The sequence below is a fragment of the Chionomys nivalis genome, chromosome 16 (assembly GCF_950005125.1).
Source record: "Chionomys nivalis chromosome 16, mChiNiv1.1, whole genome shotgun sequence".
NCBI classification, from domain to species: Eukaryota; Metazoa; Chordata; class Mammalia; order Rodentia; family Cricetidae; genus Chionomys; species Chionomys nivalis.
The window spans coordinates 27,291,364-27,316,116 of NC_080101.1; the positions used below are offsets into that span (position 1 = coordinate 27,291,364).

General features: G+C 42.4%; 1 protein-coding gene across 1 annotated transcript in view; it reads right to left on the reverse strand.

Moving 5' to 3' along the window:
* The window catches only part of LOC130888270 (phospholipid-transporting ATPase FetA), a 76,635-nt gene that overhangs the window by 45,551 nt on the left and 6,331 nt on the right, over positions 1-24,753 (reverse strand). The window contains exons 2-8 of the mRNA XM_057791191.1: positions 16,803-16,938; positions 11,774-11,829; positions 9,677-9,790; positions 8,574-8,672; positions 6,759-6,820; positions 2,631-2,703; positions 2,228-2,298 (exon numbers count right to left, since the gene is read on the reverse strand). Coding sequence (XP_057647174.1) covers positions 2,228-2,298; positions 2,631-2,703; positions 6,759-6,820; positions 8,574-8,672; positions 9,677-9,790; positions 11,774-11,829; positions 16,803-16,938 — 611 coding nt within the window. The remainder of the gene's footprint in view (positions 1-2,227; positions 2,299-2,630; positions 2,704-6,758; positions 6,821-8,573; positions 8,673-9,676; positions 9,791-11,773; positions 11,830-16,802; positions 16,939-24,753) is intronic.

Below are 24,753 nucleotides of genomic sequence, written 5' to 3' on the forward strand. Positions count from 1 at the left end.
TATCTTATACCCTTGAAAATCCGCTCTCATACATATTTCCCAGATTTCTCCTTGAAATTAAGTCTGGTTGTAGGTCTAGAGACTATTAGAGGGCCCTGAGGGATGGATATTGGTATTCTCTTGCTGGAGTCTCCTTCAGGGAAGGTTACTTCTGGCTTAGCAGCAACGAAGTATTGATTTCCTCAGAAGATACACCCTCTGCTAAGGGTGGGAATCCGAGAGCTCAAAGTCTGCAGCCTTAGTAGGGTCCACTCACACATCTCATTCCAAGTCTAAGGATCCCAGCTTACCAATAAGTCCCCCACCTTAACCACTGGCAGCCTCTGACGCTGGGATTTAAATTTTTGTTATAATTCATCCAACCTAATAATGGGGGCTTAGGTCTGGTTTTCTGCAACTTGAGCTCTCTGGCTACTAGAGAGAAGATTCTCTTCCAGGGCACACGTGGAAACCTTTAGACACATCTGGAGCCAGTCAATCATTTTACTGGGCTTGTCCTTTCCCTTTACCACTGTTTCTTGAGGCACTAGAAGTTGCTTAATTTTATCCATAAATGCATTCTTATCTGTTGTCAATTTATCCAGAAATGCTGGATACAACCATTAGCATCATTTTTCTTATTTTTCCACAAATTGTCAAAAAGTTTTATATAGAGAGTCACTAAATTCTTTATTCCACACAGTAAACCTTTCAAATATTTCTAACCATGGCTTTCAAGATGCTCCAATACTACCGGGGAGTCTTCAGTAACTATAGGTGTCAGCAAGTCGGAAAGCCTATTCCAGAAGCTTATACTTCTTTACTCTAAAACAGTGGTTCTCAACCTGTGGGTCATGACCCCCTTGGGGGTTCCACAACCCTTTCACAGTGTCACCAAACACCATTGGAAAATACAGATATTTACATCTTAACGTAGCAATGAAAACAATTTTTATGTTTGGGGTCACCACAGCATGAAGGGTATTAAGGGTCGCAGTGTTAGGAAGACCGAGAGTCGCCGCTCTAACAACATCTGTATTACTCTGGTTCCGACAGAATGAATCCGTATGTATACGAAAAGGGATTTCTTAGGGTGGCTTACAGGCTGTGGTCCAGCTAATCCAACACTGGTTATCTCCCAAGAAAAAGTCCAAGAATCTAGTAGCTGTTCAGTCCACAAAACTGGCTGTATCAGCTGGTCTTCAGTATACACTGGAATCCCAAAGAAGTAGGCTCTAATACCAATGAATCGGGAGCAAGGGCAAGCAGGCAAAGGGTGAACAATTCCTTCTTTCATGTCCTTTATATAGCGTGCTACCAGGTGTGGTTCAGATTAAAGGTCTACCTTCCTTCCTCAAATCATTTAATAAGAAAAATCCCTCTCCCTCATGGGTGTACCCAGCTGCTTGGGTTTTAGTTCATCCCAGATGTTGCCAAGTTGACAACCAAGAATGACTGTTGCAGACCAGAATGCATACTGATAGAAAACACCATGAGACAAGTCTCTGAAATGGCCTCCATCTTCCCAAGTAAGTGAAGCCTTAGCTTCTGTGAGGAAGTAAAGGTTCACTTTGAATTCTTTTTAGAGCAGAATTACTTCCTCCTTCAAATTTCCTCCTAGAAACATTGTAACCCCATTCTGAAATTTTGCAATCCTTTGATTCTCTTTCATGCTAGTCAGTATCATGGAATATAGCTGTCCCTCACTGCCTTCAGCCAATTGGCTCCAGGACCCTACGTGAACACCTTAGTCCATCAATGCTCAGCCATCTTTTATAAAATGGTACAGCATTTGCATATAACCAATAAATACTCTCTTCATACAATGTAAATGCTATGTGAATATGTGTTCTATCTTATTTTTAGGGAATACCAATGAGAAAAATAATCTGTGCCTATTCAGTACAGAGAAATCTTTTTTTTTTTTTTTCAAATACTTTCATTCTGTAGTTCTTAAAGACAAGGCATGGAACTCAAAGACAGGGGGGGCAGACTGATCCCAGTTTAGAGAATTTGGAGTTTATTTTCCCAATCCTGTATTCGATGAATGCTCATTCTTGCTGCCCAGGGCTCAGATTTAGACTTGAAGGTTCCAAGGCTGTGGCTTCTTGTCTCTTCTCACTTGGATAGCTTTACTTTTCTGGCATAAACTACTACTTTCAACTGAGAATAAAATTAGTTCCCTCCATCATATTTGCCCTCTAAGTGGCTAAATTTTCTTAATGCAATATCAGGAGAAAACACTTACCCATCCAGGTCGGCTGTTTCAATGTATGTCAGACCATACGGCTCACTGCTAGAAAGTAACAGTACATCTGCCTGTAATCAGAAAAGCCAGAGAAGAGGCACGGGAGGCTGGCCCTTAGCCTTACAGTGTGATGGAAATCAGCCCCTCAGGGAAAGATGTCCACTCTAAGAACTTTGCGGACTCTTGGCTGCTCTCATTATCTGTGGCCCATTGCTGCTACCACGCTCTTCTCTCAAAGCTGCTCCATTCTACCTGAAGCTATGATGAGAGATGGACAACAAGCTTCTGGCAGAGGAGCTAGTGACTTCACTGCAAAGCGAGGCAGCTGGAGATCGCCCAGAGGGGCGGAGGGAACAATGCTGCAGGGCTCCCTGATCTCAATTCAAAGAGAGGAGATACTCACGGTAACGGGGTGATTATTCTGTAGCTTTATTACGTCTCCCACTTGAACATTCATCCATTTGTGCTCCTCAACCCTGTAAGAAAATGGGCCTGTGAGTCCCCCCAACCTTCTGCTTTGACAATGAGACAAAACAAAGCAAGAGAAACAGAAAACGGCAAGATGGATGAAGATATATCTCGGGAGGGCCAATTGGTTTTGGTTGCATCCTCTGGGCAGTCAAGAACAAGCTCTGTTTCTTTTAACAAGTCTCTTTCCCCAGCATTTAGCTTTGTTCTTCAGAGATAGCCACTATATTTTTAAAACTTTCCTAGAAGCCAGGTGGTAGTGGCGCGTACCTTTAATCCCAGCACTCGGTAGGCAGAGGCAGGTGGATCTCTGTGAGTTCAAGGCCAGCCTGGTCTACAAAGCAAATTCTAGGACAGCCAGAGCTACACACAGAGAAACCCTGTTTTGAAAAAAACAAACAAACGAAAACAAAAAAAAACCCCAAACCCCCAACAACAAAAACAAAATCAAAAGAAAAAAATAGGAAAAAAAAAACTTTCCTAGGAAAATCAATTCATAGAATCCCCTACAACACATAGACTTCAAAGTTATAGAGTAAGTTTTTTTAATCCCAGCACCTGGGAGGCAGAGGCAGGAGTATTCGGGTGGGTTGGGGACCAGCCTGTCTACATATTGAGCTCCAGGCCAGCCAGGATTATCGTGTGAGACCCTGTCTCAAAAAACAAAGTTAAGCAGTAAATTCTTCACTTTTCACTCAATGACACCCCATAGAGGACACGTATAGACGTGGCTCGTTCTGTTACTAAACAGCTAAAACTTGTTCTGCTGTGTGGCTTCACTAATTTTATTTTGTTCTCTCATTGGGTCACCTTTGACCCTTCAAATCCTCATTTCCTAGAAAAGGGAGCCTGGCAGTATGGGTAGATTCAGCAACAATTACTCCCCCCCCCATTCCAGTTTCCCAACAGGATTCCTAAGTCACTTCCTCTCTGGTAAAGGGCTTAGATGAATGCATACACGCACACTGTGGAAACGTGGCCAGCCCCTTTGAAGAATCCTATTGCACCAAGTACACGAAGAGCAGGGGAAGAGTGGGCACAGTCATTCTCCAGTTCATTTCTCAGTGCAGGCTTCTCATGCACAACCCTGCTTTACCAGACTCATGAAGACATAGCTATTCCCGGAAAGACCACCTCTTTGCTTATTTTATTTAAAAATAATTTACTATAAATTCACTCTTTGTTTTAAGGATTTTCTGGTAGCACTGAAGAGTAACAATAGCTGTGGAAAAAAACAAATGAAAACTTTATCTTGGTTTGACATTTACTTTCAGGGGTTCTCTAGGCAGGATTTTCACTAGAGACAGGAAGGAAAAGCAGGGTTATAAGATTCCCCCTTCTATTGGAGACTTTAAAGTTGTATTTTATTTTATAAGGAGCTGTCAAACTATTACAAAAGTATTCCTGGATATTTTAATAAAAATGGAGCCCAGATTAGACAGAGAGGAAGACAGCCCCACTGAATGGCACCCCCAGATTAGACAGAGAGGAAGACAGCCCCACTGAATGGTACCTCCAGATTAGACAGACAGGAAGACAGCCCCACTGAATGGTACCTCCAGATTAGACAGACAGGAAGACAGCCCCACTGAATGGTACCTCCAGATTAGACAGAGAGGAAGACAGCCCCACTGAATGGCACCCCCAGATTAGACAGAGAGGAAGACAGCCCCACTGAATGGTACCTCCAGATTAGACAGAGAGGAAGACAGCCCCACTGAATGGTACCTCCAGATTAGACAGACAGGAAGACAGCCCCACTGAATGGCACCCCCAGATTAGACAGAGAGGAAGACAGCCCCACTGAATGGCACCCCCAGATTAGACAGAGAGGAAGACAGCCCCACTGAATGGCACCCCCAGATTAGACAGAGAGGAAGACAGCCCCACTGAATGGCACCCCCAGAGCTCTTTAACATCCTGTGCCTTTCACACCGCGAATATCAGAAACACTAGGTGAGTCAAAGCCAGCACTCTTTCAAAAGCAAGACTGTCCTTGAAGTAAAAGAGCCAGGAAGCAGAAGGGTGACACCCAGGACAGTAAGCATGCTCTGATGTTGCTCTTGCTCTGGACAAGGGAGGGATTGTCATTTTAATAATCTCTTACCCCGAGTTTCAGTTTCTCCCTCTAACGTGGCAAGAAAAGACTTATGATCATGAGAGGCTGTGGACTGGGACTAAGAGCCTCTCCTAAAGTCAATATCTTCAAAGGACAACACCATTAGTGAAAAGATAGCCTAAAATAAGCCACTCATTGTAAAGTCAGTTCGTTTGTTGGGCTGTGGCAAAAGAGCAGGGAGTGGTGGATCACACCTGTAATCCCAGCACTTGGGAGGCTGAGGCAGGAGGATTGCCATGGATTGGAGAAAGTTTGAGTTACAGAGTGAATGCTAGAACAGATTACTATGGAGTGAAACCCTGTCTGAAAAAAACAAAAACACCCCAAACCAACAAAACGAAAGTCACAGCTTGCTAGCCAGAGGCTGCCTCGTGTGCACTGGCCACGGACCACGGGCCACGGATCCACATCTTCAAGCTTTCCTTCTAGTTGCTTTCTTGAAAGAAGCTATTCCGTGATGAGCTTTCCCTGTATGTTCTAAAATAAGTAGACACTGACTGGTTACAAAGTTTAACCAGGGCCTCTGGATAACTCCTAAACTGTCTCTGTGACAAATTCTTCTCTAAAAATCTCACACAGCCTAAGTACTTTGAGCTATTTGAAGGAGTTCATCTGACTAAATTTATCTGGCCAGTAATTCGCCAGCTTGGTCAGTTTCTAATACACCCAGGTCTGTCTTTTTAAAGCCATGTCATTCCTTTACCTTTTTTTTTTTTTATAGTAAATCACCTATTTGATATTTCCAGAACTTTCTGCCATTTGAATCATGGAGGAAACAATCCACTCTGATTAAGATCAGCAACACAATAACAGATGGGGCAGAGCCCCAAAGCTTGGATAACTGTGACTTAACAAAGCTACAGGTGTTTAGAACTCAGCAAAGCCACAGTGAGAAAGAAAGGCTGGGCTTCAATCTTGACTCCGTTGGGTTTGTGTTTTCTCTCCTCGTGTTCTGCTCGCACTGGTCTTTAACACCTGGTACAGATGTCACCCCCGGGAGGTGTCCCTTAATCCCGTTTGTCAGATGTGACTCTATGTAGCTTGCCATACGTCTTCGAACAGGCTTTTACACTTTGCCTTTTGTAGGAACATGTCTGCCTCATTCCAGTCTTACCGCCAAATAGCACAGCCGTGGAGTCGGCACAGGCACTGTCTGTGGTCTATCAGACCGCACTGACCACCCAACAGCTATAGTGGACTCACCAGCGAACCATGATGGAGGCCTTTATGTCCTAAAGGCAAATGTCTAGAGGCCAATCACTCTGATCACAATTGCCAGCATATTAATTTCATGCTGTGGCTTGTCAATTCCTTTGATATATTATTTCCTTTTTATTTTCTCAGGCATCTTCTAAGACAGAGAATATTAATTCTATTTTATAGAAACGAAGCCCAGAGGCATCTCAATTAATACGGCAGGTTCAGGGTATGCTAGACCACATCTATATTAATATGGCAGGTTCAGGGTATGCTAGACCACATCTATATTAATACGGCAGGTTCAGGGTATGCTAGACCACATCTCAATTAATACGGCAGGTTCAGGGTATGCTAGACCACATCTCAATTAATACGGTAGGTTCAGGGTATGCTAGGCCACATCTCAATTAATACGGCAGGTTCAGGGTATGCTAGATCACATCTCAATTAATACGGCAGGTTCAGGGTATGCTAGATCACATCTCAATTAATACGGCAGGTTCAGAGTATGCTAGACCACATCTATAGGCGAATTCTTAGAGCACTTTCCTAGCTCACCCGAGGTCTTGGATTTGATCCGCAGCACCTCAAAAAAAATTCAATTAAATAGAAACAGATTCTTTTAAAGTTTAACACGAGGCTCTTTTTACTGTCCTAAAGTACCGACCGCATCACATTTTAGCAATGCTGACCTCTCCCTGAACTGGCCCTACCTAACCGGTTGGCTTTCCTAAGAGAACATACCTGCCATCCACCAGCATCAAAACAGAGCGGTTGTTGACTTGCTTGTCACTCTGGTGTCGTTTCTAAAACCACACAGAGAATGTTCAGGAAATAGACATATAGAAAACTGCATGTACAATTTAAAAGTTTGGAAATGTGGTTCTTGTATGTGATTCCCTTCTCCCATATGCCAAAGCCCTCCTACCATTAAGACCAGGCTCCATGGAAGCTTAGAAGGAAAGTATAAAAAGAACCCAGGGAAAAGAAAGAGACACAATTGATGTGGGATGCCCCTCCGTATGTTGCGAATATGTTTTATTACCACTGGCTAATAAAGAAGCTTGTTTGGCCTATGACAGGGCAGCAGATAGTGAGGCAGTAAACCCAAGCAGGGAGACAGCGAGAAAGAAGGCAGAGTCAGGAAGACGACAAAAGCCTCCAGAGGAGTGAGATGCCAGAGCATTTCTGACAAGCCACAGGGTATGTGGCAATGCACAGATTATTAGAAATGGGTTAATTTATATGTAGAGCTAGCCAATAAGAAGCCTGAGCCATCGGCCAAACCATTATAATTAATATTAAGTCTCTTAGTGATTATTTTATAAGCAGCTGCAGGAACAAGGCGGGAAAGAGAAAAGTCACCAGCAACACACAATCTTTGTGCCAAATATATAAAAAAAAGCCTAAAGTCCAGGAGCTTGAAAACAAATAACTCTGTCAAAAGCTAAGAGGACAGGCACATGCCTGACAGCACTAGGGAATCCCATGATCTGCACAAAGAACCATCTTCAGCAGATGTGGGGAGTGGAGAGGCCAATAGTCAGACCAGCAGGTAGCAGGAAAACAAATACAGCACATGCCCCAGTGACAGGACTCACAGGAACCACTCCCTTCCAAGGCGAGTCCTTCCCTGCAGAAGGACAGGGCTAGGAAGGGGCAGGCAGAACACTCAGTTTTCCACAACCCAAGGTTCCCTTAACATTTATTCTAAAGAGACTGAGTTCTGAACCAGACGGAGCTGGACTGCTCTATGTTGGCATGTTGAGTTTTCAGTTCTTACTAGAATGAGATGGTACCAGGTGTATGTATGTGGTTCTGAGATAAAATGAGTTTATATAGCTCAGTTTGTTTATCTGGGTTGTGGTTAAAATTTAGCACTACACGTGCTAAGCCTGTATTTTACAAAGTTAAAAAAGTAGGAAATGCCATACTCTTAAACTTCGGTCCATAATCTGTCTTGACAAAAATCAGTCCTCTTTGAAGACACTACAAGGACAGCTTCCCAACCTACCCCCAGGTCAGTTTATCTTTCCAAGGCCAGGAAAAGAGGGGTCTTTGATCACACCATAGGGCATTCTAAAACCAAAGAGCTCCTAGCTGTGTATGCCAAATACAAGTAGCATTCGGAAAGGAAAAAAAAAAAAAAAAGAATACTGGAGAGAAGGGGAATGTGGAGGGAGAGAAGAAAGGAGGAGCAGGAAAAAGAAGGAACGGACAGAGGGAAAGGGGGAGGGGATATGAAGTGGGAGGAGAGCCAGATGAAGAAAGACAGCAGCAAAGCCAGACAAAGCTAAAGGGGCCAAGGGTGGGGCTACTGAGAAGGGCTAAAAGTGGTGGAGCAGAGAAAAGCCTTGCACTGCCCCTTTCTGGCCAAGTAGAGACCAAGCAGAGTCACGGGCTTGTGGGATAGATAAGGGAACAAGTATGAGAAACATATTTCTATTTAGCATTTCTTGGCACGAGGAAATGCTCTTGGCACAAGGAAAGCTCTGGGAAGTCTTTCGGCCCATAGCCCAATTCCTAGGTCTAGCGAAGGAAGCCCAGAAGCTACTTCACCACATCATCGATGGCATCTTTCACTCCTGTTATGGCTAGCACCACGACCAGGGGTATCACAGTTGTATACCAAGCCAGGGAGGAGATCTGAGGAATCAACTTCGAGAAGAAAATAGAGGGATCTTGGGTCAGAATCCTTAAGAATAACATACTCCCCCAAATTTCTTGCCCCCACCATCATTTTCACCCCTCTGGGTTTATTACTATAGACCCAAAGGTCATAGCTAGTCTTCACCGTTCTAACCTCCCTGCATCCCCAAATCCAAGTAAACACTTCCCAAAAGAGGAAGAAAGGGATGCAAGTTGCCATTTCCATGTTGTGAATGTCTCTGCCTTAGTCCTAATGGCAGAGAGTCATTCTTCTCCAATAATGAAGGGAGGGTATTGGAAGGTAGAGTGTTTAGAGTTTACATGGCAAGGCTAGGGAGACGGCTCTGTGGTCAAAAGTACCAGATGCTCTTCTAGAGGACTCAGGTTCAACTCCCAGCACCATCCATCTATAATTCTAATTCTAGAGTTTCTGATGCCCCCTTCTGTGTGTACCAGGCATGCATACATGAACATACATGTAGGCAAACACCTATACATATACATAAAACTAAAATAACCTGAAAACAGTGGGCATGGGAAAACTATGCACTCACCCAAATTTTCAGTACAAGGGAGGGTGAGATGATCTGTCCCCTTCTCTCAACATGGGGCTACCCTACATGGATTCCTTTCCCTGTGCTGGCTCTCTTACATTCTGTACCATTCTTCTCCCTTGGTAAGTGTCAACTTCCTATCACAGAGGCTGGGATGAAAGAGAGGAACAGGACTGTAGCCAGAGCTTGGGTAAAGACTCTGGTTTCTTATGATCAAGCTGAACTGTGGCTATACAGTCATGATGAAGGAGCTCCCTCTCCATGGGACTCCAGAGTTTGTCTCCTTCATACAGAGACTTGCCTCACACTGATGACTCCTGACTTCTGCTACACTAGGGAACAGCCATCCATTTGTCAATGTCAAAATAAAGAGGCTATCTTCCAGTCTAGGTACTGATTATACAGCCTGACCCCCAGAGAAGAAAGGAAAACACTGGAAAATGTCTTAGCAGGCCATACCTGTAGGAACAGCAAAATAAGGAAATAAGCATTTGCGAGTCTCTGGAATTGTTCAAACAGGTTTATGGGCAGGAAGTTAAAAAAACTATATTTTGAGGTCTTGATGGAATTGTCCTGTAGGTAAAATACAAACAACAATAACAACAAAGGGCAAACACAAGTAGAAGAGCCAGAAAGTGAGCTCAGAACTGGCTGACCTGTTGTTCCCTCAGTATTCAGGATATAATTATTGAATGTAGACTATATAGTAAAAATTTAGCAAAAACTATGGGTACAGAAGTAAATGAGACAGGATAACAGCTATAGTGAAAGAAAACTAACATTTGTGTAATTGTATTTAACTCTCATATCCATCATATATGGTGAATGATGCCATATTCATTTATAGATGAACGAACTAAATATCAGAGAAATTAAACACCTGTACAATGTCTCAAGGTGAGTAAGGGGCACAGTTAGAATCAAACTTAGGTCGTCTGATATCCACAGCTTGTTTTCCTGTATCTCACTGCTTTGTTTTCCATACAGAGAAAGGGAAAGTCTGCTACCAGTACCACACTGTAAGCATGGTTATTATCCAGAACCTCTAACTCAGAAGCCATAAATTGATATCCTGCAGGAAACACAAGCATATATGGCTATGTATTTTTCATATACTTAGAGTTAAATGTACACATGATTGTGTGTGTGTGTGTGTGTGTAGCTATAGATGTAGGAACAGCATGTAAGAGCACTGTTTGAAGTGGATGTGGTAGAACATGCCTGTAATTCTAGCACCTGGTAGGCTGAGGGAGGAGGATTTTGAGTTGAAGGCCAGCCTGGATTACATAGCAAGACTTTCTTTCAAAAGCTAAGCCAAACCAAGGAAAATAAAAACATTGTTTGTGACTAAGACTGAAAATTACCCAAAGGGTCATTTTAAGCCAAATCTAAAGAGAAAACTCTATATAACTGAAAAAAGAAAAGTAGAAAAGCTATTATGAAATTAAGACTCTGAAAAGTATTAAGGTCTAGAGAGTGTAAAAATATAAAAAAGAGAATATATTCATATTTCCTTTATGTACACAAAAGGTACTAATGAGTACATGAGAAACTAACCATAGTGGTTCCCTATAAGGGAGTAGATGTGAGCAAAGATGGGCGCTGAAGCATAATTTTATAATATATTTGCTGTGTTATAAATTACTTCATAAATAAATAAATGAAAAATCAAATAGAAAATTGGGCAAAAATCATAACACATAGTTTTTAAAAAATGCAAAAGCCTAATTAACAAAAAAGATGATTAATTTCACCAAAAAATTTAAAAGAATTGATAGCAAATATCATTTTTTCATCTAAGAGCTGGCAAAGATGGAAGAGATTGATAATAAATAGCTTAACCCAGGCCTAGAAACTGCAAGGCTGCAATCCCAGGGTGTGGTAGAAAGCTAGCAATTGGAGGCCAAAAAAGAGACCCCTAGCTCAGAAAAACAACAACAATCAAAATTGGTTTGGCAAGAATATGAAGCGAGTGGTTTTCTACGGCCGGTAGACATATAAATAGATGTAATCTTTTCAGAAGGCAAGCTGGAAAATGTGTCACAGGTTTTTTGTTTTTTAAATGTGTTTCCTTTTAGGACTAGACAATTCACTGCCAGAAAGCTCAAAATATATACAAAAACAGATGTGCCAACTGATACGCAGAATGAAGTTCACTCAGGACCATTTATTACAGAAAAATACTGGAAGCATTTTAAATGTTCACCAGCAGGAGGCTGACTGATATAAAGTGGGAAACAACACTGCTGGAGAGCAATGGAGCCAACACGCATGTTTTGTCACCGCTGTCTAAGTGAGACAAAGAGAACTGGGGAAGTATTTGTGTGGAAAGCTAGAATAGTTCTTTTCTGGGGGTCACACATAAATACCAAACCTGAGACATATTCTCCTGGCTTAATTTTGGCTTCTGAGCTTTCATTGTGCCATTCATTACAGAGGGGCTGAAGTTGGAATTTAGGCTATAGTTTCTACATCAATAATGAACTCTCTTCCTCTCAAAAGGAGAATGCATGGAACAGTAACCACTTCTGAAATACTCAGGGACAGGAGACTTACCGGATAGTCAAAAAGAGAGTTGAATTTTCTATCGTTGGCCATCAAAATTCTTTCTTCTGAAAGAAAAAGGAGGGGAATGGTCAGAAGCCTGTCCCTCACAGGCTGGCCTGCGGTGATGCGAGCCAGTGAGCACTTCACTAGCTCCTCACACTGTCTTCTGAGGATCTCTGTTGTGAGACAATTTTGGGTGCTGGAAATGCATCTTGGTTAGTAGAGTGTACACCTCACAGGTAAGAAGCTCTGTTGGGGCTGGGGAGATGGCTCAGAGGTTAAGGACACTGCCTGTTCTTCCAGAAGACCTGGGTTCAATTCCCAACACCCACATGGCAGTTTACAACCTTCTGTACCCCCAGTTCCAGGGGATCTGATACCTTCACACCAATTCACATAAAAATAAAGTAAAAAAAAAAAAAAAAAAGAAGCTCTCTGTCTGAGCCCCAGTTCTGCAGCAATCAGGTATGATTGATGAAATGCAGGCCAAAAGATCAGAATTCTATTCAAGGGCCTCTTCACCTACATATTGAGTTCAAAACTACTCTACATACTGAGTTCAAAACGACTTTGTCTCAAAATAAATGAAAGGTAAACAAAAAAATGGGATGTTATAGACAGGCAGTGGTGAGGTGGTGGTGCATACTTGTAATCTTAGCTGAGGCAGGAGGATATCTGGTTAGAGGGAAGCCTGAGCTATATAATAAGGCCTTGCTTGACTCAAGGTGCCTCCTACCACAAAAAGGGCTAGGACTATAACTCAGTTATTTGGCAAGTATGCATGAGGTGCTGAGTTTGGTCCCTAGCACCACATAAAACCAGGCATAGTGGCACACATTCTGGAAACGGAGACAGACAATCGGAAGTTCACAGCCATGCTCAGTTATATAATGAATATGAGGCTAACCTGGGCTCCATGAAATTCTAACTCACACACACACACAATTAAACAGAAGAAGGAGGAAGAGGAGAAGGAGAAGATGAAGAAGAAAGAGAGAGAGAGAGAGAGAGAGAGAGAGAGAAGTAGAAAAAAAAGATTCAAGGGTTTCAGCTTTCTAGAGACAACAAAACAAGTATCTCTAGAGGAATCCATACATTAATCCTTCAAAAGTGCTGCCCTGATTATGTCCCACAGTCAACTACTGAATCTGGTCAGCTCCACATCTTGTTTTAGGGTAACTGAGACTTTTCACCTACAGTTGCTGTAAGACTATCATGTGTCTGTGCCTGCGTTTTTACTTATGGCTCCTGGCTCCTGGCTCTTGACTCCCTCCCTGAGGCAGCCCACAATAATCGGCGTTTCTCTTCTCTAATACAGGTCATGAGACTCTGATCATCTACTGCCTTTTGATCTTAGGGCTTGTTTGGGTAAAGGCCTCACCCAAAACCCTGGCATCCATATATCCAAAGAGTCTGGAATGTGTGGATGGAAGTTCCATCCGAGCCCCCTCCCCTGGGAGTTGCATCAGTCCAGACTCTGCCCCTGAGAAAGCCCGCCAAATGGTGACCCTTCCCCAGAGATGCTCAGGACTACTCCCACAGGCTATTTAAACTGCCCCCCAGAAAACAAACATGTGGATTTCCGGTCTTTCTTTCCTCTCTGGAATGCTGGAAAGTATCTGGGAGCAGTTGTATCCATAAACTTGGGCTTTTTCTAATTTGATCTTATTTGGATTTTTGCCCCAGAAGAGAGGCTTATCGGGGTGCAGAAACTTTTCAGGGCTTTCCATAAAGAAATTCCTTGACTCTTATCTGATGATAAGTAATAAGACCTTCTTTATTAGCCAGCCACACTAAACCTCATAGAAGAGAAAAATGGGAAGGAAAATGGGGAGGCAGGGAGGAAAGCAGAGAAAAATGTAGAGCTCAATTAAAAAAAAAAAAAAAGACCTTCTTTATTCTGGAGGCAGGACTCCTGCACAGAGAGGCTGAGTAGAGTCTAGACAGACCTTGTTGGGGTCTCCATACATACAGTCTAGTAGTAATCATGCACATGCAATAAACGTCCATAAGACCTCACGGATCAGGGTTCAGAGCTCATGGAAGCTGTAGAGGCCAGAAGGGAGGTGAACGAGAACGCATCCATGGGTTAGGAAGGTAGTATAATTTCAACTCCACAGGGTCGGTGTTCCTGTTCATATGGTTTTTCTAGACCTTGTTGTTTGGAATAATTCCTAAGAACGAGCCTCTCTGCCGATGCAAATAATCCCTATCAGACCAAATTAAAAGACATCCAGGTTTAATTGGACATTTGCAATTTCGGGTGGACCCAAGGGAGAAACGGAAAGCCAGTGAGACCATCGAAGAGGAAGAGGCAAGACCACGTGTTTAGTTTGGGGAGCAGTTTAAATAGCCTGTGGGAGTGGTCATGACCTTTCCTGGGGAGGGGTCAAGGTTTGGTGTACTTCCTTTACCCTCCTTGGGGAGGTGGGTTTCCCAAGATGGATGCCGGGGCTGAGATTACACTTGTGGTGCGTGTGTGTGTGTGTTCATCTGGTATCAGGAGCTAATGAGTACCAGTCACAGGACTCCCTCAGGGTTCAGAATGAAACTTCTTCCACAAGCGAAAACTGGCTTGTGAATGGAATCTGAGGGGTAGAACTAACTGACGAACTTTCCTGCAAGTTTCTTTATTCCTTGGGGAAAGAGGAAAGAAGGGAGGAGAAGAAGAAGAAAAAGCATAAGGGTATAAAGCACAGGGGGTGATCTCCACAAAGCTTTCAGTTTATGTAGGTGTGCAGACAAGTTAGCAATCCCATAGGTGGTAACTATAGTATCAAGCATGGATGTTCACGGAATCACAAGAAACCGTGGATCTTCACATCTCAGAGGGGCGTGGCTGCGAAGTTCTGCCACTGGGAGCACAGCCTTGGCTCTACTGACCAGTGGGCTTGATTTGCTTTAGCATCGAGCTGGCTGAGTTAAAAGGAATCTCTTCTGGGGACCTTGCTTTTGACTTCAGCAGAGTGCCCAAGTGAAAATTTTTCTCTAGTTTCAGCAAATCAGGCCTTTTTCCTGTTTAAACAGTTAATTTCCTGGGCTATGATCCTATGTTAGTTGAAACCAAGGTGAAGGGTAAATACAAAGTATTAGTAGCCTGTTCAGTCAGAGCAGACCAGGAGATTCCACCTTCCTGAGTCTGCTGTTAGAGCAGACACATTGCCTCCTGTATGAGGCTCCTTACTTATCAGTGAGCACTGTCGATAACGAAGGTTTGTGGGGGACTATTGTAGATTTCAGCTACGAGAACAAGGACTTGACTGACTGAATCCTTTTCACATAGAGGCTTCATGGTGTGGGGGGAGGTATCTGGATGCCTTACAGGAAAAGTCAGTTTATACACTGCTGGGATACTATAGAAGGGAGAACGCCATGATTTCATGAGATTTTTACAGAATGGACAGTGACTTATCTGAAGTCAGGTATCCCTGCAGCTCTGCAAACATGGGCTACTCCAGGTGGATGTGTGCATATGCACTTCCCGTGGGCAGTCCAGTAGAGCCATCAGCTGTACATTACTGTATAATACTTGTGGGCTCACCACAGTCTGGCTCTTATTTGTATACTTTAAGATATTCTTTATATTAAGCAGTAAATTTAAGCATGATGTTTTCATGAATTGTAATGTTCTAATGAAGTAATCAAGTCTGTGTGTGTGTGTTAGGGGAGGGGTGCTCATAAAAAAACACAACCAAAAACCATTTATAGATCATCAGAAGCTCCAGAGGCCTGGACTTGTGACTGCCTTTAAGTGGGGACAGCTTGTGGGGCCCACTACTGTCTAGGTGGAGGCAGTATAAGGACTAGATGGATCAGTGGACTCCGAGCTGGCGGCTGCTGCTCTGGGATGAAAGCCCCATATCGCTGAGTATCACAGAAGCCTCTGTGTTGACTGTGTTAGGAGAGAAGAAGTTCCAACAAAATTGTCCAGTAATTTAAATTAATAATCATCACTGAGCTTCCATTGTGCAGAAGCTAGAATGATCCAGCTGGGTAGGGTGGGAAAGCTGAGGAAGACAGAGTCCCAGGCTTTAAAGGACTTTGTGTCAGAATGAATCTGCTAACTACAACACCTGGTATTATCACCACATGAAAACAAGATGTGTTACACACTGTAAGAAATGTTGAGTCCGTTAAGATTATATATATAATACCAACATACATATTGGTGCCTCTCTGTCTGGGGGTTTGGTTTCAGGTCTCCATGAATACTGAATTCATAAAACTCTTAGATAATATAATATAGTATTTTCATGTAACCCTCCTTCAAATTTCACTTAATCTCAAGTAAACACTCAAATAAATTTAAACACCATTTAAATACTCATTAAACTATAGTATTTAGTGAATCATGAATTTTTGACAGGGCTCAGGAGGTCCTCTTTATGTCTTAGTGTTGTCAGAGGGAGCAAGTATCATCCTGACTATTTCCAGACTCCTAATCCTAGTAGGAAAAACAAGTGCAGAGACACACGTAAGCATATAGGGTTTGGGGGTGTGCCGGGTGGATGCAATAGGATGTGGGAGTATACTAAAGGGAAAATGCCTGCATTTATTTAGACAGCACACAAAAAAACTCTCAAGGTCTTGTTAGCCTGCTATTTACCAGGTGACCCAGAATTTAGGCTGAAGGTTGACTGTTGCAAAGCCTTCCACTTTTATTAAGTGCCAGGCTATGTCTCCATAGGATTTCTTCCCTCAGAGAGTAGGTCCTAGCAGCCACTCTGCCTCTTAATTGTACTGGGTTCACCTGAAAGCTTTTCTGGCTCTCTTAAGAATCCCCTTGGTCCACTTTCACTTTCAACTACTTAAATTAGAATTCTTATATAGTAAAACTGGGGACTGTGTGCTTAGAAGCATGAAGTATGTTCTTCTGCAAAACATATTTCCTTTCTTCGTCATTTTCTTGGTGGGCTGCTACTTTGATTGGACAGCTGGCTGAGTCTGTCAGATACATTTGTGTGCAGCAATATGCACTCGCACACTTTTCAGAGGCAACAGTAAGGATGTACAGATGTCAAATTCTGAGTTTACCTACCGTATTCACTTTGCTTGTCTTCGTTTTCCCTCTCATGTACAGACATTGCAGAGTAGTGCCAATTACAATTCCATGGGATCCCTGTAAGGAAACCAGAGGCCAGAATGAGGATTGTCCATGCTGATACTATCTCATCCTGACACGTGTTTAAGAAACTTGGAATTCCATTTCTGAAACCTCCGAAAGTCTACCTCTTACACACACGACTAGGTTTTAGGACTCACTGCATTTACCCTCATTATAAAGACAGTTTCAGATCCTGGGAAACGGGCCTCACTTCATGGCAAACAAGCTTATAGATGACTACGTCTGTCAGAAAAATAATCATGAGAAACTGCTGGGTGATATCGCAGCACAGCTCTGGCTTACATCCTAATCCCCAGAGCAGAGGCTAACGTGGATTTTATCCAGTGGAGAGGAAAGACAACTCCAAAGGCTGTGGCACGTTGCTCAACTTATAGTCACTTCAGAAATCTTAATATTTCTTTTTTGTGCGAGTGTCTTGTTATGTAGTCTGGCTGGCCTTGAACTTTCAATCTTCTTGCCTCTGTCTTTAATATTTCTTTACTGAATAGTCTATAAATATTCATACCCTACATTTTCACTGTAGCTGATCTTAACATCTTACTGGTTCTCTCATCAGTCAAATAAAACAACTTCTTTCTCTTCAACACTAAAAATTGAAACCAGGGTCTCACACATGCTAGGCAGACACTTCCACTGAGCTCTGTCACCAGGCTTTATTTCTTCTCTTTATTCTTGCTAAGTTACTCAGGTTGACCCTGGGTGGACCCACAACAACACCACCTGTCTGTCACATGGCAAAGACAGATGAACGACTTATTCTTGGGAGTAAAAAGGGTGCCACCCTATCAGTTTATCAGGGCGAATCAATACTGTGTGGCATATAGGAATATTAAGAAACACGTCTAAGAACTTATCAGACACAGAACACCAAGAAAGACTGGAACTCCCTCCCCTGGATCCAACCAAGTGATGAATGCCTAGCTCTGCTCTGGTCTGACACCCATTGTGTGGCAATGACTGACAGGCAGGCAGAGAACACTTGTCTGTTCCTGGAGCTCCAGACTGGCCTCAGTTCCATCCTCAGCTGTTGACTTGGTGTACTCAAGCATCTCTGTTCACCCGTTTGCCCACTGCACAGGAACACATCTTTCTTGTTCCGACTGGCTCTGCTCCATCAGCAGGATTCCACTCTGTAGCCTTACTTTTAGCCAGGCTCTCCAGTAGGTCTCAGTAGCAGCTCCCTCCCAGTTCTATCCCAGACCAGAAGCCGTCTGCTTTTTTTGTTATCTACATAGATAGCATTTCTATCAACCTACTCTTGAAACGTTTGCAACTCTGCTATGGCCTATCTTATAATTCTGTAAACCACATATATGCATAGATACTGTATGCTGCGAGATGTGTGAAATTCAATTTAATATTAGTAATTAAGATCAGAATGAAAGAATGTGCATTGGTCTCTGTCACATCACCAAGGTAGGGGGGATTGTCTGGGAAATCAGTCACTGAAACTACTGAAGCTTGTGGATTTATCACTATTTAGTAAACTCTGGAATTATAGGAAAACAATGGCTTTTCTACATTTCTTGCATAGTGAATTAACAAAATCAAAGCCAAGCAAAAGGTACATATCTGGGTAACACTCCTAATGAATATTTGAGTAATACACTGAGTTCATGTCTTTAAGGGCAGTAAGCACATTTCTATGTGTAGACCAATATAGTTCTGCAAGTTAACTGTTTTTCAGAGAACAATCTTGTATCTAAAATGCTTTGAAGACAAACATTTGTATACAAGAAATCAACTTTTATGATAAGACAACATACATTTTAAACAGAGAAATGCAAATCAAAAGTACACCTGTCAAAATGGCTAAGATCAAAAACATAATTGATAGCCGGGCGGTGGTGGCGCACGCCTTTAATCCCAGCACTTGGGAGGCAGAGACAGGCGGATCTCTGTGAGTTCGAGACCAGCCTGGTCTACAAGAGCTAGTTCCAGGACAGACTCCAAAACCACAGAGAAACCCTGTCTCAAAAAACCAAAAAAAAAAAAAACAAAAACAAAAACAAAAAAAAACATAATTGATAGCTCACGTTGGTAAGGATGTGTAAGAAGGACATTCCACTGCTAGTGGGAGTGCAAATTTGTACAGCTACTTTGGAAATCAATATGGCAGTTTCTCAGAAAATTGGGAATCTATCTACCTGAAGACCCAGCTATACCACACCTGGGCATATATGCAAAGGACATTCCACCACACCACAAGACCACTTGCTCAACTATGTCCATAACAGTTTCATTCATAATAGCCAGAAGCTGGAAACAACCTATATGACCCTCAACCAAAGAATGGATTAAAAAGAAAACATGGTACATTTATAAAACAGAGTATTAATCAGCTGTTAAAAAAAACAATAAAATTTGCAGGCAAATGGATGAAACTAGAAAAAAAAAAGTCATCCTGAATGAAGTAACCCAGACCCAGAAAGACAAACATGGTGTACTGGTTGGTTTTGTATGCCAACTTGATATAAGCTAGAATCATCAGAGAGGCAGGGACCTCAGCTGAGGAAATGCCTCCTTGAGATCCAGCTGTAAGGCATTTTCTCAATTATTGATCCATGAGAGAAGGCCCAGTCCATTGTGGGTGGTACCATCCCTGGGCTGGTGGTCCTGGATTCTATAAGAAAGCAGGCTGAGCACGCCAGGGAAGCAAGCCAGTAAGCAGCTCCCCTCAGTGGCATCTGCATCAGCTCCTGCTTCCGGGATCCTGCCCTGTTTGAGTTCCTGTCCTGACTTCCTTCAGCGGTGGACAGCAGTGCTGGAGTGAAAGTCCATCAAACCCGCTCCTCCCCAACTTGCTTTTGGTCACGGTGTTTCATCGCAGCAATAGAAACCCTAAGACACATGGTAAGTACACACTTAAAAGTTTTAGCTGTAAAGGATAACCATGCTACAACCCACAGACCCAAAGAAGCTAAATAACAAGGAGAGCTCAAAGGGGATGCTTGGATCTCCCTGGGAGGGGGAAATAGAATAGATTTCAAGGGCACACTGGGGATGCTTGGATCTCCCTGGGAGGGGGAAATAGAATAGATTTCAAGGGCACACTGGGGATGCTTGGATCTCCCTGGGAGGGGGAAATAGAATAGATTTCAAGGGCACACTGGGGATGGGAACAGGAAGGATCAGGAGGGGGTGGGGGAGGAGTACTGGAAGAGACAACTGGAAAAAAGGTGCATTTGGGGTGAGGTAGAAACCTAGTGCAATGGAAACTCCTAGGAATCTACAAGGTGGCCCCAACTAAGACGCCTAGCTATTGGGCATACATAGTCTGAACTGGCTCTTTTAACCAGGCAAGACTTCCATTGGAGGGACTGGGACACCAAGCCAGCCACATAGTCTTCAACCTATAATTTGTCCTGACTACAAGATGTGCTGGGGTAAAGGTGGTGCAGAAATTGTAGGAGTGACCAACCAGTAACTAGTCTAGTCTGAGACCCTTGCCATGAGAGGGAGCCCAACCCAGGGATAGAACCAAACACCACTGGCATCAAAAAATTCCTCATAATGATACCTAATGATATTCTGCCATACTCATAGACTGGTGCCTAGCCCAACTGTCATCAGAGAGACTTCACCAACTAACTGATGGAAACAGATGCAGAGAGCCACAGCCAAACATTAGGCTGAGCTAAGGGAATCCTGCAAAAGACGGGGAGAAAGGATTGTAGGAGCCAGAGGGGTCAAGGACACTACAAGAAAACCCACAGAATCAACTAACCTGGCCTTATAGGGCCTCACAGAGACTGAATCGACAACCAGGGAGTCTGCATGGGACTGACGTAGACACTTTGCATACATGTGATAGTTGTGAAGCTTGGTCCTCTTGTGGGACTCCTAACAGTGGGAACAGGATCTGTCTTTGACTCTTTTGATGGCTTTTGGGACCCTACTCCTCATATATTGGGCTGCTTTGTTCAGCCTTAATATGAGGGAGGTGCCTCATCTTACTGCAACTTGATGTACCATGTTTGGTTGATATCCAAAGGAGGCCTGCCTTCTAAATAGAAAAGGAGAAGGAGTGGATGGATGGAAGGGGCAAAGGGGAGGTATAGGGGAAGTACGGGGAGGAGAGGAGGGAGGGAAACTGCAGTCAGGATATAAAAAAATTAATGATAATAAAATTATTTTTAAAAGCTTTAAAATTGTTTGCGTGTGTGTGTGTGTGTGTGTGTGTGTGTGTTCATATGCCATGTGAGTACAGTGCCCCCAGAGGTCAGAGAGGGAACTAGATTCCCTGGATCTGGAGTTGTAGGCAGTCATGGGTGCTGAGAGCTAAATCTAGGTTCTTTGGAACAGCAACAAATGCTCTTAACTATGTGTAACCCCTATTCACCTAAGAAAATTTTAGATGACCCTAATGTGTTAGTATATAAAATAAGTATACAAATCAAACATTTATTGAGAATAAATCATAAGAAAAGTTATTTTTAAATCATTTTTGGTTAAATACATAATTGTATAATTTATTAAAGATGAATACAAAATCATCATGCTAATGAAGTAATAGCCTTATTTTTACATAAGGAATTAATTTTTGGCTGAATATATGATACTGCAAGATACAGAATACCTTCAAAACTTTTCAGAGTCTATCAATATTTTGATTTTATAATTGTAAATGATGAGAATGACACTTTACATAAATATATAATACAAAAGAGCAGAAGTAAGCTTGGGCCAAGAAGAAGAAGGACCATTTCAAAAATTATTGGAAATTCTGGCCTACTCCCAAGAAAAAATTTAAGGCATCAACTTAAACCTTTTTTTTTTCCACACAGGGTCTCACTATGTAGCCCTGGCTAATCTGAAACTCACTATATAGATTAGGCTGAACTCAGATTCACAGAGATCCACCTGCTTCTACCTCTATAGTATGCCATCACACTCAGCTCAAACAGCAACTTTTAAAATCAGACATTCTAGGTCAATGAGATGCCTCAGTGGGTAAAAATACTTGCCATACAGACCTGAAAATCTGAAACTCCCAAATCCTGCCGTGGAAGGAGAGAACTAACCCCTGAAAGTTGTCCTCTGACCTCCACATATGTGCTATGACAAGTGCAAAACATGCAAACACATGCACAAACACACATACTATTAAAGGTATTTCTAAAATAGCCAGGTGGTGGTGACGCACACCTTTAATCCCAGCACTTGGGAGGCAAAGGCAGGCGGATCTCTGTGAGTTTGAGACCAGCCTGGTCTACAGAGCTAGTTCCAGGGCAGCCAGGAATACACAGAGAAAGCAAAAAGGCAAAAAAGAAAACAGAAAAAAATCTAAAATCAAAAATTATAACACAATACAACCTAAAAATATACTAATTTGAAACATGTGCTGGGGAAAGATGATCAAATTCATTTATTATTAGCTTACAAAGAATTGGATTTCATTAAGACATTTTAAAAACACTTGATTCTTCCCATTCCTCCTCCCTCCATCATGTTGTTCCACCCTTGTATCATCTTTTTCCATGTTCATATCATGTGACCTTCTGTCCTCCCCTCCCTTCCTCAACATCTACTTTTCTTTGTTTTGTCTATCTAGTTTTATAATCTATGCTCACTCTTAAATCCCAAATATCAGAAGGAATGATCTGTTTGTCTTTCCAAGACCTCACTTAATATAATACTTCCCAGTTTCATCTATTTTCCTGCAATTTTACTCATCTTCACAGCGGAGAAAACTTCCATGGTGCATCTATGCCATTCTCATCATCCATTCTGCAGTTGATGGCCACCTAGACTGGATCCATCTCCTTGCTATTGTCAATAGTGCAGCAATAAACACTGGTTTGGAAATACTTCTGTGGTAGGATATGGAGTTCTTTAGGTTTGTGCCCAGGAGTAGTAGACTTGAGTCAAATGGTGGTTTGATTTTTAATTAAAAAAAAATTAAGACTACCATTACTATGTGAGTGCACATGACGTGTGTGTGTGTGTGTGTGTGTGAGAGAGAGAGAGAGAGAGAGAGAGAGAGAGAGAGAGAGAGAGAGAGAGGACAGAGACAGAGAGAATCAGAGGATAACTTGTGGAGTCCATTCTCTCCTTCCACCTTTATGTGGTTCCTGGGGATCAAACTCTGATCATCATTTATATGTAGTGAATGCTTCTATCCACCAAGTCTTTGCATAAGCCCTATTTTTAAATTTTTGACGGTCTTTCATATTGATTCCCACAGTGGTTACAGTAGCTTACATTTATTTTTTATTTTTCCATTCAAAAATTTACACCTCCTCCCCTCCTCACATTCCCTTCCTGCTTCCCTACTCACCCTCCTCTCTCCTCCTCCCTCCTAAGAGAGGGCAGGGAAGTCCAAGGCCCTCCTCCCACCATCCAGGACTAGGAGGATGTGCATCCAAATAGACTAGGGGCCCAAAAAGCCAGTACATGCAGTAGAAACAGGTCCCAGTGCCATTATCAATGGCTTCTCAGTCCGCCCCCATTGGCAGCCACATTCAGAGAGTCCGGTTTGATACATTTCTACCAGCAATGGATAAGAATTCCTCTTTCCCAAAAGTCTTGTAAGTATTTATTATATTTTCTTGATCATAGCCATTCTGAATGGGGTAAAATGGAATTTCAAAGTAATTTAATTTACATTTCCCTGATGACAAAAATTCATATGTAAAGCCAGTCAATCCTAGAGTTAGTTAACCTTCTGTCTAACATTCCCCTGAATATTGTGCCCCTGAAAACTTAAAAGGCAATGATTCTTGTCTGACTACTCCCTTCTAGGTGAGAATATTATTATAATGGGGCCAGGGAGTTCCATTACCTCCAGGAGCATTCTAGAAAAAATTGTTTAGCATTTATTAAATATACATATAATATGAAAATGTGCCATAGCAACATATGGGGGTCATAGGACAATTTGCAGGAAATGGTTCCTTTCTTCCATCACAAGGGATCCAGGTATCAAACTCAGGTTTTCAGGTTTGATAACAAGCGCCTTTACCCACTGAGCCAACTATCCAGGGGTGTTCTACAGAAGGAGGTGGTCATGGCAGTGAAGATTTGGTATCCCTTCTCAGCATCATTCGGTGTTTTAGTGTAGAATCTTATCTGGAGTCGAAGGTGACCATGTACAACACCAAACATTAGGGAAGACTCCACTTTCCTCTGGGGTCAAAGTCAGCAACAGTCTATGTTCCTGTGCTCCCAATGGAAATCATCCACATGGAACACTGTAGTAGAACAAGCAGCCAAAAGTTCACGTGCACAAGCAAGAAAGCAGGAATGTGCTCTTTAGACAGAGAGGGCAGAGCTGAGCACCAACAGCTACTGTAGTATCTTAGATACCAGCCAAAACCCTTAGTGGTTTCCATGTGTTACCCAGCGAAGTCATCAACAATCATCTAAGATGCTTGGATTTGTACCCAAACTACTCATCTCCTTTTTCTCTTCCACTACTTATCTTTATGCAAACCAGTCTATGTGACCCGCATTCTCCTCATCTGTGCACTCTTCATATTGTCACTTCTAAAAGTATTGCCTTCTCCATCTTATAATCCTCCACAGGCAGAGGCAGGTGGATTTCTGTGAGTTCAAGGCCAGCCTGGTCTACAGAGCGAGTTCCAGGACAGGCTCCAATGCTACAGAGAAATCCTGACTCAAAAAAAAAAAAAAAAAAAAAAAAAGGTGATTCCTTCAAAGCTATCTTACAAAGGCCAGTGCAATTCTGGGAATTTCCACATACAAAAATACTTTACCCTTCCAACACCCACAATACTTTGATTTTATTCTCCAAAACAAGCCATTGCTCTGTGTGCTATAATTTTTTTTATTTCATCTTCTTCTTTACCAGTCTAGTAACTGGAACTATATTCATTCCTGTCTTCTAAATAGGGGAGAAGTT